The sequence below is a fragment of the Triturus cristatus genome, chromosome 9 (genome assembly GCF_964204655.1).
Source record: "Triturus cristatus chromosome 9, aTriCri1.1, whole genome shotgun sequence".
Classification (NCBI taxonomy): Eukaryota; Metazoa; Chordata; class Amphibia; order Caudata; family Salamandridae; genus Triturus; species Triturus cristatus.
In genome coordinates, this window is record NC_140592.1 from 418,483,107 (window position 1) to 418,501,352 (window position 18,246).

The following is an 18,246-nucleotide window of genomic DNA, read 5'->3' on the forward strand; positions in this document are numbered from 1 at the left end:
CCACCCTCGCTGAAACCTTCCTCGGAGCCCTGCTGACGACGTCGCGGCTCGAGCTGAGCAGAAACCACCTTGAGAGCCCTGCTGATTGAATCGCGGCTCTCCCTGAACTGTACGCCGGAGCCCTGCTGACACCGTCGCGGCTCGACCCCTCCGAGGTCGGAGGTCCTCCAGCTGGAGAAGAAGAACTGGGCCCCAGGTACCCTCGTACCGCATCCCTGCCAAAGACTGTCCCGCTACCCCTACCCTTCCAAAGAGACATTGAGACTTTTGGTGGATCCCTCGATCCCTTCGTGTAAATATGGACCTCGTAACCTTCTTATTGATGATAAAGCATTTCTTGTCTTGAGACAACCTCCTTGAGTCCTGTGTGGTGGTGTTACTGTGCTAGTACGTGATCGGAGAAGGATCTCCCAGGAGACTTCTCGGCAGCGCTCGGCTACTTCATACAGTGGGAGGGCTCCCCTTGGTGGTCTCGCCGACTCCTCGGGGTCCGCCTTCCAATATTTGGTGGCAGCGGTGGGATCCGAGCCGAACGCAATACGTACCAGCCAGTACCCACTAGCTACCCATCCAAACGAACAGCATCATGAGCAGCCAGGAAAACAACGCGACAATGGAGTTCCAGCCCGAACGGCTGGAGGAATATACGCACAAAGAGTTAAAGCAGTTCTGCAAGGACAAAGGCATTGCAACCACCGGCCTAGGTACCAAAGAGGAGATGCAGAAGGCTCTAAGGGCATGGTGGGAGGCCGGGGCAGGCCCCTCCCAGGAGGAAGGTCCCCTGCCCCTGACTGAGACCACAGCAACCGCACTGACTTCGGCAACTGGAGGAAGAAAGAGCCTGGAAACCGGCCTCTCCGAAGACGAAATACGAGAGCGGGAGAAGGTCCGGAGCCACGAGCTAGAGCTCACACGACTACGGCTGGACGGCGAACCCCAGCTGGCAGAAAAGAAACTGGCCCTAGAACAGCTACGGCTTCAAGAGGAGATCGAGGAGAAGAGACAACACCGGGAGTTGGAGGAGAAGAAACTGACTCTTGAGCACGAGCGCAGTCTCAAGGAGCTCGAGATCAAGGCCAAGAACGGAGGGACCAACACCCCCAGTACTAGAGACACTCTACCGCCTTCCGAGACCAAGGTACATATCCCGAAAGAGGTCGTCAAGGAGTATTACAAGAATGACGACATCCAGCAATGGTTCAAGGCCTACGAGGTGGCCATGACCTCTCATCGGGTGCCCCGAAAAGACTGGGGCGCGGGCCTGTGGGGGCGGTTCCTGAGTGAGGGTCGAGACACGCTGCTCCAGCTGCCGGAGGAGGTGATGACCTCCTACGATCACATGAAGGAGGCCCTGCTCACCCGCTACGGGCTCACCGCGGAAATGTACCGCCAGCGGTTCAGAGACTGCAAGAAAATCCCGGGCACCACCTGGGTGGAATATGTGGACTTTTTCAGTCGGGCCCTAGAAGGGTGGATCAAAGGGAGCAAAGTCACTACCTATGGGCAGTTGGTCGACCTCATCGTGTGGGAGCACCTCTCCAACAATTGCTTTGTGGAACTGAGACAGCACCTCCTCGACAGCAAAATGACCGACCCACGAAAACTCGCCGTCGAGGCCGATCGATGGGTCAATTCCCGGGTCCCCCGGAACTCAATGGGGGAGTACCAGAGGAACCCCACCGGACCCCCCCGCCAGCGCGGTGGAGGGCCGAACAGGAACCGAGACCCTCCCGCCGGGGCCCCCAGGAGCCCACCTCGAGGGCCACCGCAGCAACAACTCTCCCCGAGCCTAGCCCGAAGGGGGGCGCCCCCGGCCAGACCCGGACCACGGCCACCAGTGACCTGCTACGGCTGCCAACAGACCGGACACTATGCCAGCGATCCGGTCTGCCCCCTGAACCAAAGAAACGGGGCCGGCGGGCCCCCGCCCCGACAGCTGGCGGCCGTCGCCCTGGGAGAAGGAGAAGAGGAAGAGGAGGCCCTCGACCGAGGAAACACTGAGTGGGAGCCTGCAACCATGTCCCTGGTCTGCCTGGGTAGCCGAGAAATGGTACCCTGCACCCCCATCCCAAGCAACACCCAGAAGTACCGGCAGCAGGTCACGGTCAATGGACAACGGGCCGAAGCCCTTCGTGACACAGGCGCCAGTATCGCCGCTGTCCGCTGCCACCTGGTGACCCCTGAACAGATTCTACCGAATGTCCTGTGCCCCGTACGGACGGCCGACAACAGTGAAAGCCTGTGCCAGATGGCCCTGGTCCCCTTCGAGTGGGGAGGGGTGATGGGCCTGCTGAAAGTGACGGTGCGCGACGACGCCCCTGTCGACTGCCTCCTGGGGAACGACTTGAAGAGTTCCCCCTGGGCTCAAGTGGAGCGACGGGAGCACCTCCGAATGTTGGGACTGGCTGACTGGGCCTGCGCCATCACCCGGTCCATGACTGCCCGGGCCTCCAGCTCATCCTCGACCTCCGGGGCAGCCCCAGCCGAGGGGCTCACACCCCCTACCACCAGCCGCGAGGAGGAGGCGGACACTGACCCTGGACCCCGCGAATCCTCACCCGAAGAGATGGCGTCCCCGAGCGCCCTACCAGAACTGACACAATGGCGACATGAAGGGGGCCCCACCCGAGAGCAGTTCCAGCAAGAACAGCAGTCCTGTCCCTCTCTCGAAGGGGTCCGACAACAGGCGACCGCGCAAGACAACGGTGACCAGACCGGCACCCACTGGGTCTACTGGGCCGAGGGCCTGTTGTACAGCGAACAGAAAGTGGCAGAACTCGGGGCCAGCCGCATGTTGGTGGTCCCCCTCCGCTTCCGGGAGTTCCTTCTCAACCTGGCACATGATGTGCCCCTCACCGGACACTTGGGGCAAGACAAAACGTACAGTCGTCTGGTGACCCACTTCTACTGGCCCCGGATGCGGAAAGACGTGGACAACCACTGCCGGTCCTGCCAGACCTGCCAAGCCAGCGGGAAGACGGGGGGTCGGGTCAAGGCCCCCCTCCAGCCCTTTCCAGCCGTCAGCACCCCGTTCGAACGGGTCGGAATCGATATTGTGGGGCCCCTGGACCCCCAAACCGCCCTGGGCCACCGCTTCATCCTGGTCCTCGTGGACCACGCCACCAGGTACCCGGAGGCGGTCCCGCTAAGAACTATAACGGCCCCTGTGGTAGGCCGGGCCTTGATGGGGATCTTCTCCCGAGTGGGATTTCCCCGCGTAGTGGTGAGCGACCGCGGCACGAACTTTATCTCCAGGTACATGCGGTCCCTGTGGCAGCAGTGCGGGGTCACATACAAGTTCACGACCCCCTATCACCCTCAGGGGAATGGACTGGTTGAGCGGTTCAACCGAACATTAAAAGGGATGATCCAGGGCCTGGAAGAGCCCCTCAGACGGAGATGGGATGTTCTGCTGCCGTGCCTCCTGTTTGCCTATCGGGAGGTCCCGCAGAAGTCCCTGGGGTTCAGCCCGTTCGAGCTATTGTATGGCCCCCCGCCCGCGGACCGCTCAGCCTGGTCAAGGAGGGTTGGGAGATGAAGCCCCAAGGCGCCCCTCCTGACGTCTACCGATACCTCCTGACTCTCCGAAACCAGACCCGAAAGTTCCGAGCCATGGCCGAAGCCAACCTCGAGGCCAGCCAGGAGGACATGAAGCGGTGGTACGATCGGAACTCCTCTACTGTCGAATTCGAGCCCGGACAGAAAGTATGGGTCGTGGCCCCGGTCGAACCTGGTGCCCTCCAGGACAAGTGGACCGGGCCCTTCAAGGTAGTGGAGAAGAAAAGTCCCGTCACCTACCTGGTCGACCTAGAGTCCCCCCGGAACCCCCTCCGGATCTTACATGCGAACCGGCTAAAACCCCACTTTGCCCGGACCGAACTGAGCCTGCTGCTGGCGACCGACGAGGGGGGCGAGGACGACTCCGAACCCCTGCCCGACCTCTTGCAGTCCAGCATTCAGGATGGATCGATTGAAGGGGTCCAACTCGCCTCTTCCCTGACTCCAGAACAGCGCCATGACTGCCAGCGACTGCTGCGGGACTACGCAGCCCTCTTCTCCCTCACCCCGGGGGTGACCCACTGGTGCGTCCACGATGTCGACACCGGGGAGAGCCCCCCCGTGCGACACAGAGCCTACCGGGTGCCTGACCGAGTGCGGGCCTGCATCCAGGCCGAAGTAACGAAGATGCTGACCCTGGGGGTCATCGAACCCTCCGACAGCCTGTGGGCCAGCCCTGTCATCCTGGTGCCCAAGGCCGCAGCTCCCGGCCACCCCCCAGAGTTGCGATTCTGCATGGACTACCGAGCCCTGAATGCTGTAACCAAGACCGACGCCCACCCGATACCCCGGGCCGACGAACTCATCGACCGCCTGGGGGCCGCTCGCTACTTGAGCACGCTGGACCTCACCGCCGGGTATTGGCAAATCCAGCTCACCCCCGGCGCCCAAGAAAGATCCGCCTTTTCGACCCCGGATGGCCATTACCACTTTCGGGTGATGCCCTTCGGAATGAAGAACGCCCCGGCCACCTTCCAGAGACTGGTGAACAAGGTTTTGGCCGGGATTGAGGCCTTCAGCGCGGCCTACCTAGATGACATTGCCGTGTACAGCAACCACTGGGCAGAGCACCTCCTTCACCTGAAAGCCGTCCTGGCCGCCCTCCAGCGGGCCGGGCTCACAATCAAGGCCAGCAAATGCCAAGTCGGCCACGGATCCGTGACCTACCTGGGCCATCAAGTGGGGAGCGGGCAGGTGGCCCCCCTCGAAGCAAAGATAGATGCCATCCAGTCCTGGGAACCCCCCACTACCCAGACCGCTGTCCGGGCATTCCTGGGCCTCACCAGATACTACCGGCGGTTTATCCGGGACTATGGGAGCATTGTTGGCCCCCTCACAGAGTTAACGTCCAAAAAGCAGCCCAAGAAGGTGCACTGGACACCCCGCTGCCAAACAGCCTTTGACACCTTAAAGTCAGCCATGTGCACTGCTCCGGTGCTGCAAGCCCCGGACTACCAGAAAGAGTTCGTGGTACAGACGGACGCCTCCGAGTATGGGATCGGGGCTGTCCTATCCCAAGCCGATGAGAAGGGGCTCGACCGACCAGTGGCCTTCATCAGCCGCCGACTACTGCTCCGAGAGCAACGCTGGAGCACTATTGAGCGTGAGGCCTTCGCTGTGGTGTGGGCCCTCAAGAAGCTCCGGCCCTACCTCTTTGGCACCCACTTCCGGGTCCAGACCGACCACCGGCCCTTGCGGTGGTGAATGCAAATGCGGGGCGAGAACCCCAAGCTGCTGCGGTGGTCCATCTCGCTACAAGGGATGGACTTTGACGTCGAACACCGGCCCGGCAATGACCACGCCAACGCCGACGGCCTGTCCCGCTTCTTCCGCCTTGACGAGGAGAATCCCCAAGGAGATGGGTGACTCTCCCTGCCTTCGGCTGGGGGGGACGCCTGTTGGACCCGGCCTCGTGGCGTGGTCCCTAACCCTATGGATTGTGCCCGTTCCCCGCCCCGGCCTTCACGGGCCAACCGTCTGAACTGCACCAAGGCCCTTCACCCGGAGCTGCACGTGGTCGCATACTCCTCGTGGCTCCGCCATCTTGTTGGCATCCACGTCACACCATGCACCAGCCACCGCGTCCCCGCTCAACCCGCCCTCGACCCCAGCGAAGCCCCGACATCAAGGCACCACGAACTGGCCAGGGGGTGCCGCAGGGACCATTCATTGCCCCCGGCGGAGGACAGCATCGATGGGACCCCCAACTGTCCTCCCATCCCTAGGTGTGATCGGCCTGCAAATCTCTTGGGCCTGGCGCCTCTCCTGCTGGGCGTCTGGCCACCTCCACCCGGCCTCTCCGCCCCCCTCGGGCGCCTGGGTCCGGACATCAAAGGGCTCCAGTCCTATATCTGGGGTGACCCCGCCACAGATCGGCAGTTGTATCCCGGAGTCGAGAGCCCTGCTGATTGAATCGCGGCTGACCCTACGGAGAAGAACTTTAGTCGGAACCATCACGAGCCCTGCGGACTGCGTCGCGGCTCCTTCTTGTGAACACTTTGAAGCCACTCGGAACATCGGAGCCCTGCTGACGCGGTCGCGGCCCACCCTCGCTGAAACCTTCCTCGGAGCCCTGCTGACGACGTCGCGGCTCGAGCTGAGCAGAAACCACCTTGAGAGCCCTGCTGATTGATTCGCGGCTCTCCCTGAACTGTACGCCGGAGCCCTGCTGACACCGTCGCGGCTCGACCCCTCCGAGGTCGGAGGTCCTCCAGCTGGAGAAGAAGAACTGGGCCCCAGGTACCCTCGTACCGCATCCCTGCCAAAGACTGTCCCGCTACCCCTACCCTTCCAAAGAGACATTGAGACTTTTGGTGGATCCCTCGATCCCTTCGTGTAAATATTGACCTCGTAACCTTCTTATTGATGATAAAGCATTTCTTGTCTTGAGACAACCTCCTTGAGTCCTGTGTGGTGGTGTTACTGTGCTAGTACGTGATCGGAGAAGGATCTCCCAGGAGATTTCTCGGCAGCGCTCGGCTACTTCATACAGTGGGAGGGCTCCCCTTGGTGGTCTCGCCGACTCCTCGGGGTCCGCCTTCCAACAAGAACATTTTTCTGCCCTCTGTTTTGCCCTTTTCCGCTCTGTTTTGCCTTCCCGCTTGTTTTTCTATTTTCTGTTTTGCATTTTTCAGCTCGTTTCTTTCCTCTTTCCCATTTCTTGAAGAACTGGCTTTTCCGGGGGTCAGCCACGGCCCGTCTAAGTAAAAGTGGTGGTGGTGCTGGTTTGGGGGGGGGGGGGGGGGGGTTCGACATATATGACTATGAGGGAAAATGAACAATTTATTTAATTTTCCCTCGTCGTGTCTGTCGAAATCCCCCCCTACCGGGTCCCACCGCCCCACCACACTTACCTGCATGGGCTGTGACTGCCAGGGGTGACAGTTACCTGCTCTACAAATGCTAATTGATTGATTGATTGATATTTGTGCCACTGAGATGTGAACAATCTACATATCGAGGCCTAAGTTCTACTTCCGTCAGTTGACTAGTCAACTGGTGTCCAGACAAAGAGCACCAAAACTAAATTCAGATACTAAGTGGTATTGTTGGTTTTCTAATTTTCATCTTTCAAAGGATGGAACAAAAGAACGAAAGGGGGGCACAAAGTCATGCTTTATTTATTACTCTCCTTATAAAGCTGTCTATTTAGACACCAGTATGTGAAGTCAACTTTGTTGACACTTGTATGTTTGGTTATTGCAAGAGCGTTTTTGTATTTTATTGTTTCTTGCATTTTAGTAAATGCAAACCTGCATTTGTGATTACAATTTAAATCTGAAAGCACCACACTGCAAGGAACTAAAAGGGCTGGATGACATTGTGGCATCAGACATGGGGTAGCTATACTTTGCTAATACTGCAGTAACACAAACCCTTTTCTTAGGCATAGGAGCACATCTAATAATTATTTCACTGTACTATATGGGAGTTGCTATTGTGCTGTTAAAAGGGGCTGAACTAAAACTTGGAGTTTAGTGCCAGGGCAAATAATAAACAACCAACACATAAGGTTTACAAATGTCCATCATCTACTTGTTTTTTTCATACTTTGTCTAAGTGAAGCATTGGGCCTGTCTGTTCTATACCTACCCTGATGTTGTTGGACCTCGCATTGATGCTGCCTTTGCTAGAGCGTTCAGTTTTTTGTTTGAGGCTTTCACTACAGCTGTAGGTGCTGAACCGGTACTGAGTGTGATAAAAACATAAAATTTTCTGTTGCAGAAATGTTACTGAGAGTCCACTACCTTCAGACACCCAAGAACCCATTAGTTGCTTTGTACAATGAACCATTATTTGTCCATGCTCAGGAAAGTACAGGGGAAGTTTATGGAACTCCTAGGTCACAGCAATGTCCTTATCATGTACATCAGGGGGTACTTTACCCCTTATAATACATGGTCACACCATTTTCTGTTCCCAAACCTTTAAAATACTTAGTGCATAGCTCTTTCATATGAAAAAGATCATGTTTACAAGTCAGAAGAATACAAATAGAATCTCTAAAGCAAAAAAACATATTACAAAAGATTTTTGATATTAGTTGCAGACAGATATTGGAATACCTTTACTACAAGTCCATTTTTTAACAGGTGCAAAAGTTCCCAATGTGCAGAAAGATGCAGAAAGATTCTAACTTTTTTATAATTACCTCAGTTGTGCAAAAATAAATATGTTGCCATAAATATCTCCTTTTTTACTTGTCAATGTAAAGCAGAACAAAGATAAGCCAGGTTTCTTTTTTTGTTCATTAAGCAACTGTGTTAATTATGCTCAGTGTCCTGACCTGCCTCTCTCCTTGGCTGCTGGCTCTGGTAGCAGGCCTTGTGACATCAGAACTGAACTGTAATAAATTATTACAATTGAGTTCTTCCATCATTTTTCCATAATCGGTTACTTGGTGCATCACAAGTCGCTGATTATATTTGGGATAAAGTACCCCCTGCTGTACCTTATAAGGATAATGCAAGCCACCGAGGCATTCCATGACCATATAGAGGCACAAGGCCAAAGGCCAAGTTCCTTCATAGGATTATGGAACTTTGAAATGACGTGCAATGCAGCATCATATATGGCATGGGTGCTTAATTCCTTACAGTACATCGTCACAACATCACCTGTCGTACAAATCCCTTAAATTCATGGTGTGTGGGTCTTTCATATGAAGGAGAGATCATGTTTGCAAAATATGAAGAATACAAATAACATCTTTAGTGATAAAGTAAGCATATCAAAAATGTGTTGCAACCTTGAACATCCCTAGTTCTTGCGATGAATAGAAGACTTCATCTGCTCTTTAAGTCTTCACGTTTCTCGCCAAGATTTCACTTCTCAGTCTTTACTATCAAAAAATATTACAGACAATACTCCTTTTTTCTATCAAATGACATCTTGAGAACGTAGCTGCAAAGGAAACAACATGCTGACTGAGCAAAGTATATTTCAAAATCACAAGGCCTTTAGTCAGGCTAACGTTAACTAAACATTTAAGCATGCACATCAAATACATGGTTATACTTGTGCACATATAACTTAAGAACAAACCCTAAGGGGTAGATTTACATGCCCCTTGCGTGACTTTTGCGCTGCAGTTGCGTCACTTTTTTGACCCAAAAGCGGTGCAAACAATGTGACCTATTTACAACGTGACGCATCTAGGGAGATGCGTCCCGTTGTAAAGCCCTGCGTCACATTATACCTGCGTCAGGTATAATGTATGCAGGGTGGGCGTTCCCACACAGGAAGGCCTCATAAAAGTGACTCAGTGAAATCTACAAGATTTCACTGCGCCACTTTTAGGACGCCACTGCGTCAAAACCTTACGCCTGCTTCAAGCAGGCGTAAGTAGTGCGTAGTGTAGTGGGAATAGGCCAAAACACGCATTGCTGGAGTTGCGCTGTGCTTGCGACACGACTCCAGCAATGCATGACTTTTCAGCCAACAGATGAGTCAGAATTTCTGATGCATCTGTCAATCCTTGCACCATAGTGCGCCGTATTGTAAATACAGCGCATCTATGGTGGCGCAAGGGTTTCTAAAGGTGGCGCAGGGAAAGTGACGCATTTGTACAGATGCGTCACTTTCTTGTAAAGCTGCCCCTAAGTTAGTAAAAGCATACATGATGCATCTTTCAAATATGACTTTCAGAATATATGCAAATGTGACTTAAAGTATAAATGCAAGTGAACATTAGTAAACACATTTATAGAGCTTCAGTTTCTAAGTGGTTACATTTCATTAATGCATGCATGTGTTCACACGTTAATATTATCAAGGCACACTGTAGAGATAATGTCAAATCTAAATACAAATTGTGCACTGTTGACGTGTAAGGGATGGAGTCTAAATTGCGCTCCACCACTTGCAGAAGGATTCCAACTCTTCTACAATTGGGCAAGTAGTGCAAAAAATAAACATGTTGCCATAAATATCTCTGTCCTTCTTTTCAATGTAAAGCTACAAAAAAAAGAGAAAAGAAAGAAAAGCGAGGTTTCATTTTTCTTTCTTTAACCCTTTCGCTGCGGTGGGAATTCCGCCGCAGCGCTGGGGGGGGGTTTGGGGGCAGCGCGGTGGCGCGGTGCTCATGACGGAACCACTCCATCATGAGCCACGGTTGAGCTCTGCTCATGACGGAGTGGTTCCGTCATGACTCCGCCCACTGCGCTAATCGCCCGCACGGGCAGGGAATTAGCGCCGCGTGGGCAGCACGGCCGCCAACGGCCGCAGCATGACGGAACCACTCCGTCATGAGCACACGGCGACCGTGGCTCATGACGGAGTGGTTCCGTCATGAGCAGGGGAGGGGTTAAACAGCTGCTTTAATTAATCTTCATGGCCGACCAGCCTCTCTGCTCACCTGCTCGCTCTGGCAGGAGGCATTGTGATATCAGAACTTAACTTTAATAAGCTATCACAGTTGAGTTCTGATGTCATTTCTTCATAAGCAGTGACTGGCTGGGTCACAAGTCACTAATTATTTTTAAAAAAAAGTAGATTCTTTTTAGACAGAGCTTGCATAATCCTATGTGTTGTAAAGAAATTAGAGATCGGGTTGATACAGGAATTGCAGAATCCAATGTATAACAATTCAACAAACAGAAGGTAGTTTCTCGCATTCCCTAGCAGTGTGCATCTCGCTTGCTTAGGCAGCTGACAGGCCGTTCCAGCATTGGAGTTCAAACCAATGCCCTCACTGTCGAGACTGGCAACAAGTTAAAGTATATTCCTTAGATACACAAATTCAAAACATAAAATCTTTTTCATAGTTAAATAAGGACTGGCCCAGCACACCCAAAACGTTTAATCTATCGATTGGTTCAAATCAAACCATTGCATTATTTATAAAAAATATAGGAATAATACCCTATGGAAAGAGTAAAAGAACATGATTATTAAATATATATTTGACGTCACTGTAAATCTTATAACAGGTAGCTAAATCCTAAACTGGCCTTGTTTGTCTTAAAGAGCTATTTGCCACAAATAGTCTTGGGGGACTGGAGATGATGAAGGATAGGGTTTGATTTAAAAGGGATTTGTTCTGCCAGGGATGCTTTTGGACTAAGAGCATGCCTGGGTCTGAAAGACATTTAGCTTCATATTTCCAGTTGTGAAAGGACCTAATCTGAATTACTTTCCTAATTGAGATGAGGTGAATACGTGTTGAACGAGAGGCTCTTTACAGCTAATTGTTGATAATACAAATATCAGGTTATGAGAGGAAAGGATGAGAGCAACAAATTCATATTCAAAACATTTCATGAAAAACGACACATTGCAAAAATAGATTTAAAACATGAAATTTAGACAGAAAAAAAGCAGAGATTTGCCTACAAGCCCTGGCGCTAAAGAAGACTATTTTCTAGATGGATGAGCACATGTGCAAGAGCAAAATTGCATCACCCAATGTGAAGAGATGTGATGGTTGACACCGGCTGACCCTCATGCTGTCGGCTGTACAATGTGGATGCAAAATATGAAAGACACTTGATCAGACCAAGGGATGGAAAGGGTTACCAAACGCCTCTCTAGTACATATATTTTGTTTGTATTTTAGTATTTTTTTTTGTTGAAAACATGCGGTTTACAAGCTAGCTAAATCTGTCTTTAGGCCAAACGAAACAAGCATTGGCATAGCCAATAGGTCTCGCCTTTGGGACCTTATAAGTGTGTAGCCATGCAACAGTTGCATAACTAAACACTTATAAGGTCCCAAAAGCGAGACCTATTGACTATGCCAAGCGGCCCTGCGGCCGCAAAAGTGAAAGTGATCGCGATAGCGATCACACATCAAAGCGGCCGTCGGCTGCTAAAGTGAAAGTAATCGGTAAAAGTGGCGCGCGCGCCTGCGCACATGCCCTGTAGCTCTAGGCTGGCCTGGTAGCACTGTTTAGAGCCCTCTCAATAAGTCTCGCCAGACCAGCGCATGCGCTGGGTCAGGCAAGACCTAAAAAGCATAGTACAGAGAATTCAGTAACATGCGGACACATCCGACAGAGGTAGAAGCAATGGGGCCTGTTTTGACGCTTTGTTGTATGTAGAAAAGTAGAGGAGCCATAGAAGAGAAGGTGGTCATGCTCGCCTGACACCATTTTCGAAATGAAAGGCATGGATGTTCACACATACAATGAGTTTAACACGTATTTTGTCCCCTCGTGATATCTCACCACTAGCGGACAACCGTGACAGACTAGGTTTTAGTTTAAATGCTGATTCTGTTGTGCTACCTGAGTTTAATGGCATGTTTTATGTAAGGACATGTAGTGGCATTTTCTAAGGGCATATATTCTCTTTTGCAGCTGCGTGATATCTATGGCCCTGTGTTCACGGTGTACATAGGTCTGCGACCTGTGGTGGTTCTGTGCAGCTACGATGTTATTAAAGAAGCTTTTATTGACCAGGCAGACGACTTTATGGCAAGAGGAGCAATTCCGGCATTCGAAAAGATATTACATGGCCATGGTGAGCCCTTGAAAGAAAGGGTAAATTGGAGTCGATATAAAACCAATATGGGATAGGATGTAGCCTTATGGCTAGAACGGTCGACCTCGAAGCTGGGGAGCCGGATTTGAGTCTCGGCAACGACGCTTAACATTCTGTGATTCTGGGCAAATCACTTCATCTCCCTGTGCCTAACAAAAATGAATGTGTCCATCTGTAATGAAACTGGTGCTCATGTAAAGCTCTCTGATACCCGATGTCTGGGGTCTAGTTCGCGCTATATAAAACTCTAAGAAAAAAATATATGTGGATTCTTAATCCTTCCATAGTTTGGAACAAGAACCATAAAACAACTCCTGGAGCCAGATTGCATGTATTGAATCAGTGATTTATCCCTTTTTACACCTGCATTGCAGTGACTAACGATGCAAACGTCTATTTTTTCATGCATATGTCCTTCTTGATTATTTACCATCAAGCTTAATGCCGTATTGTGGTTGCCACTGAGGCCCATATTTATGATAGTAGTGCCTCAGACATAAGGGCAAAGCTACACTAAAGTCAGATTCATCAAGCCATGCAAGGCCAACTTGCATGACCCCGTACGGCTTGATAAATCTGGAGTAACGCACGGCAGCACAAATCACTGCATTATGTTACTCTGCCCCACGGAGGCTTTCCATGGGTGGAGCTAGGGGGATCCCATTAATCCACTCATGAATTCTGAAGCATTCTCACATTTCTCAATGCTGGTATAACAGGGATTTTGTTAGAATGCTACACCTCCTCAGGGGAGGTGATACGAGTAGAAATATCTTTATTTCTCATTGCTTTTTCCTTTTTCCATGTGTGTTGCTGCAGCACACAATAGAGGAAAATGACTCTCAGGATTGCCTTTGGGCAGGAAGGTGTTCCTTCCTGCACAAAATCAATGCTGCTTTTGACACAGGTACCCTTGCACCATGGTGGAAAGGTGTCCGCATTGGAGCTAGGCAGTCAAAGTGCGCCAGCGCAAGGAATTGACAGGAATGCACCAGATGTTGTTAAATACAGGGCATTCCTGCCCTTTCCCTTTAAAGCAATGCAGTGCGTGGGAGTATGCTAAATCAGTAGCTGGTGGTACTCATGAGTATAAAATGTGGTTTTGAGATAAAAGTCATGGAAGCAAATCAATAAATGTTATTTTTATTTATCACAGGGCTTGGGGTCCTCAACGGTGAGGAGTGGAAACAGATTCGGCGTTTTTCTCTCTCGACCATGAGGAATTATGGCATGGGAAAAAGAAGCATTGAGGGGATCATTCAAGAAGAGGTCAACATCTTAGTGAACGAGATTAGAAAAGCAAAAGGTTTTCTAATTTTTTTTTTACATAACAGCATTTCTGTCAGCTGTTTAGAGTTTTGTCATGTGGACAGCATGTATTTCACTCTACTTGATCAGTGTGTGGTTTTAATATGTGAGAGTCTTTTTACAGATGAACCATGGCTTTAATGAAATATCCAAAGTGAACAATATTTCGATACAATATAACTCGTCAACATTGAATATCCAGATTACATTCTGTGATCACATACCCTGTAGCACATTTAGAACACTAGACTTATGGAAACTCCAAAGTGAACAATATATAATTTCTTTCTTCCTGTGCAACCCCGTCCCACAATGAATATTCAAACCAACTTCATTCTATATGGAACGTGACCACATACCGTGTAGCAAACACTAGGAGCTTCCCAGTACACACTGTGGAGCTTATTTATGAGAACCCTGCATCACATTTGTACAGTTCCGGATTACCAAATAGGCAAAGTAGGCACCGGCCTATGGCCCCACTCTTTTTAGAGGCCCTCAAAAACAAATCAAAATAATATTGATTTGATCCTAAAAAAAATTACAATCAAGCATTCTTGAATATTGCTTCCAAAAGATAGCATTTTTTTGATCAACTCGAAGATACAAAATGTTACATTAAAACTCTATAGAGAAAATACTGTATTAATGTAAGAACTTAAATTACATAAGCCAGAGTGGTCAGATTCACATAACAGTTTGTCTCTTAAAAGCTTATCTTCTGGCAGCTGTCACTTTGTAAAAAAATCCCATGCATTGGGTATTAGGAGATAATTTGCGAGGGAGGTCAGATATTTCAACTGCCTAGGGGCCTCCACAGGGTTTAATCCAGCATTACATTTGCACCATGTAAAGTGGTAGGTGTATGACGCAGGACTCGCATAAAGATTTATGAAGCCACGCAAAGCCACCCTGCATGGCTTTGAGTGGCCTTATAAATCATGCAGAAGGTGACACTGTGCAAATCTCTGCATCACCTTACTCTGTCCCTGGGAGGCGTTCCATGCACAATGTTGTGGGTTATCTTACACAATACCCATGGAATTTGACGCTGCCCCCAATTAACATAAACATGTAAATGTGGGTAAGCGACAAATCCGTACGCCTCCTGAGGTGAGGCGTAATGAGGACAAATTGAATAATTTCTCCTTGTTTTTCCCCTTTCCATAGAAAGAGGAAAATGCCTTGTAGGATTGTTTTTGTGCAGAAAGGTGTCCAGTCCTGCACAAAAACAATCCTACCTGTAATGGAGGCATCCTTGCACCTTTGTGCAAGGGTGCCTACATTGGCACTAGGCTGCCAAAATGACACCAGAATAGGCAGAAATGACGGGAATGCACCACATTGCTTAAAAGCGGTTCATTCCTGCCCTTTCACCTTGGCATTGCGCAGCAAAGCAAGGTGCCTTGCTGCGCTGCCTGCCATATGCTATAAATGAGGCCTCATATGTACAACAGAACCTCTCCCAACCATATCTTATGCCTTCCATTTCAATGGTTTGCCTAATTCACTGCTAAAGCATATCATTTGCACAATATATCCATCAAAACACTAGACATCTCCAATTAATCATCTCTAACCTTTCTTTTCTATATATTTCCCCTCCCTTTGCATTATTTTTATTGCTGTATCAGACCAACTGTGCTATGTGCATCCATATATTTGACAAAACATTGGGTCATTAATTACTTCTTTTAGCGTGTCCATATATCCCCATCATATGCCCCTTCCATTCATATGGATGACCCTGCTCCTTTGCGTAAAAATTTACAGCATACACGTTCCTTCATCACTAAAAACAACTTGGGAATACTTTCAAAAATACGTTTGTTGCTCGAATATGAATTTACCTTGATTGTATGTTCCTAAATGCATGTGCCATCTGACTATAGGGTGTTTGGGAATGGGTGCACCGCTCTGGCCATGTCTGCTTTATTGGTGCCAATTTTCCAGGACTATTTTGGTGTTGCTATGCTTATCTGGGGAAAGGGCCTGAATTTTCTGTTCACAAATGTGTCTGCTGGCTACGTGCCACCCCACCTGTGACCTCTCAATCAGTTATAGTGCGCCTAGGTTGCAGAGCCTGTCTGAGCAGTTATTTCTGAGTCAGGGTTGCTGGAAAGTTCATGAAGCGCAAATTTGATAACAGTGAAGCAATTTTGGTCATACATGCGAGTGTATCATTAGCAGCATTGGCATTGATATTATCAATTTCAACACGTTCATTTACTCCCACAATGACCTGCTGCCAAGCATGCCTACTTGTCTGATGTGATATCTGCCCATGCATGCTTTTCCTCTAGCGCGTCAAGTTGAGAAAATGGGTATTTAACTTTCAAAAAACAGTCAACTCACCTGATTTCGAGACTTTGTAAGTGCAGGTAATTTAAGACTGTTTCTTTTCCCCTTTCTTAGTGCTATAATTGAGCTTGTGGTTGATACTGGAACCCACCAGCACTAAACTTTGGGGATCCGAACGTACTTTTCAGCATTAGACTTTTACCAAAAGGGAAAAGAATAGGAAGAGAAAGATGGAAAACCTGTCTGAAAGGTTAAAAACTAGGTCCTCACGGAATTTTCAATTTATCACAGAATTGGAAGAATTTGGCAACTCCATGTTACTCTTTAATACAATTTTTCCCATTCAAGCAATGCAATGACAACGGGAACACAAGGCTCCAGCAAGCAGGTGCAAGCAAGATTTGGCTTCCCCTAGCATGATTTCCAGTTGCTGCGAAGATTTCTGGAGGGCTGCTTCTCTAGAAGATTTTCTATTTGAGCAACAGCAAAATCAAGTCGAATGGGTGCATTCTCTAGCACCCTGAGTGTTGCCATTTGTGCTTATTTTTCATGAGCTATCCAGACTAAATTTCAGTGCGTGCAGCATGGAGTGCCTTTAATCTCCCGTTGGTGAAACTCTGTGGCATCTCGCTGAGTTTTTAAGGAACTCCACAGAATTTCTCAGCGTAAATAGGCACTTGCATGAGTGAGATAAAGGGGCAGGGAGAGTCTGCTGGTGGATTAGAGAGGCATGAGAAGGATTAAAGTCTATGTAGACTATGCAGCCTCGGTATTTGGTACGCAAACATTTAAAAGCACTGGCCACAGACTGCTGAGCAGAAATTTGGGCACTGACACTCATTTTAGTTTTACAAATTAAGCAATGCCATTTCCAAACAAGCATTGGCATAGCCAATAGGTCTCGCTTTTGGGACCTTCTAAGTATTTAGTTATGCAGCACAATATCCTTGGTGCAACCACATCAACTGTTGCGTGGCTAAACACTTATAAGGTCCCAAAGGTGAGACATATTGGCTATGCCAATGCTTGGTGTGGTTGTGTGTGAGGGTATGTGTGAGGGTATGTGTGTGGTCGTATGATTGTGTGTGTGTGGTTGTGTGTGGTTGTGTGTGTGGTTGTGTGGTTGTGTGTGTGTGGTTGGGTGGTTGTGTGTGTGTGTGTGTGGTTGTGTGTTGTTGGAAGGCGTTCCCCGGGGAGGCTGCAGAATGCGTTCCCGACCACCCGGAGGCCCACCTTACCCAGAGTTAGGCCGAGCAAGAGCAGGGAGGCCCTTCCTGGAAGGGTCTCGTACCTAGGATCGCACACGCTGCGCTTACTCTCTCTTCGGATAGAGGGACACCACACAGTAATTTGTTGTAAGACAATATGCTTTTATCGGTGGTTGTCAGGGATCTTTATGATCCGGCAGGCAAGTGCAGAATTAATGCCACAAGCGGCTGCGATCTCGTGAGGAGGGAAAGGGTAGCGGGACAGTCTTTGAATCAGTGTCTCTGCGAGGTATCCGGCGCACAGCTCTCAATCCTCGAGCTGAGGGGATGTTGCTTCTCACGGCAATCTCTGCAGATTCTCTTGGAGGAGCGGGCCGCGAGTCACTCAGCAGGCACCGGAGGGTCGTAGTTCAGGGAGCCGCGACGGCGTCAGCAGGGCTCAGATGGTTCAGAATTCGGGGAGCCGCGACGGCGTCAGCAGGGCTCAGATGGTTCAGAGTGCGGGGAGCCGCGACAGCGTCAGCAGGGCTCAGATGGCTCAGAGTTCGGGGAGCCGCGACAGCGTCCGCAGGGCTCAGGTGGTTCAGAGTTCGGGTAGCGTTCTTCTGTTCGGTGGGCGATCGAGCCGTGACCAGGTCAGCAGGCTCTCGTCAGTCCAGGTCTTCTCTGCTCCCGTCCCTTCAGCACCCCTTGTTATACTCCCCCTCCTCTTTTAAGTCCGGAGTCCTCGCGGAGAGGGGTCTGGTGCCTGGGGGGCGGTGTGACGGGGTTTCCTGTCGCTCGGCCCTTTGATCTGTTCAGGTGGCTCTGGGAGGGACTCCAGACACCCAGCAGGTGAGGCGCCCGCTCACCGGGGGCTTGGTGGTTGATCAAAACCTCCCTCGAGGGA

At 50.0% G+C, this 18,246-nt stretch overlaps 1 protein-coding gene across 1 annotated transcript in view; it reads left to right on the plus strand.

Moving 5' to 3' along the window:
- LOC146798079 (cytochrome P450 2G1-like) overlaps positions 1-18,246 on the plus strand; it is a 1,093,105-nt gene that overhangs the window by 206,676 nt on the left and 868,183 nt on the right. The window contains exons 2-3 of the mRNA XM_085625292.1: positions 12,357-12,519; positions 13,697-13,846. Coding sequence (XP_085481418.1) covers positions 12,357-12,519; positions 13,697-13,846 — 313 coding nt within the window. The remainder of the gene's footprint in view (positions 1-12,356; positions 12,520-13,696; positions 13,847-18,246) is intronic.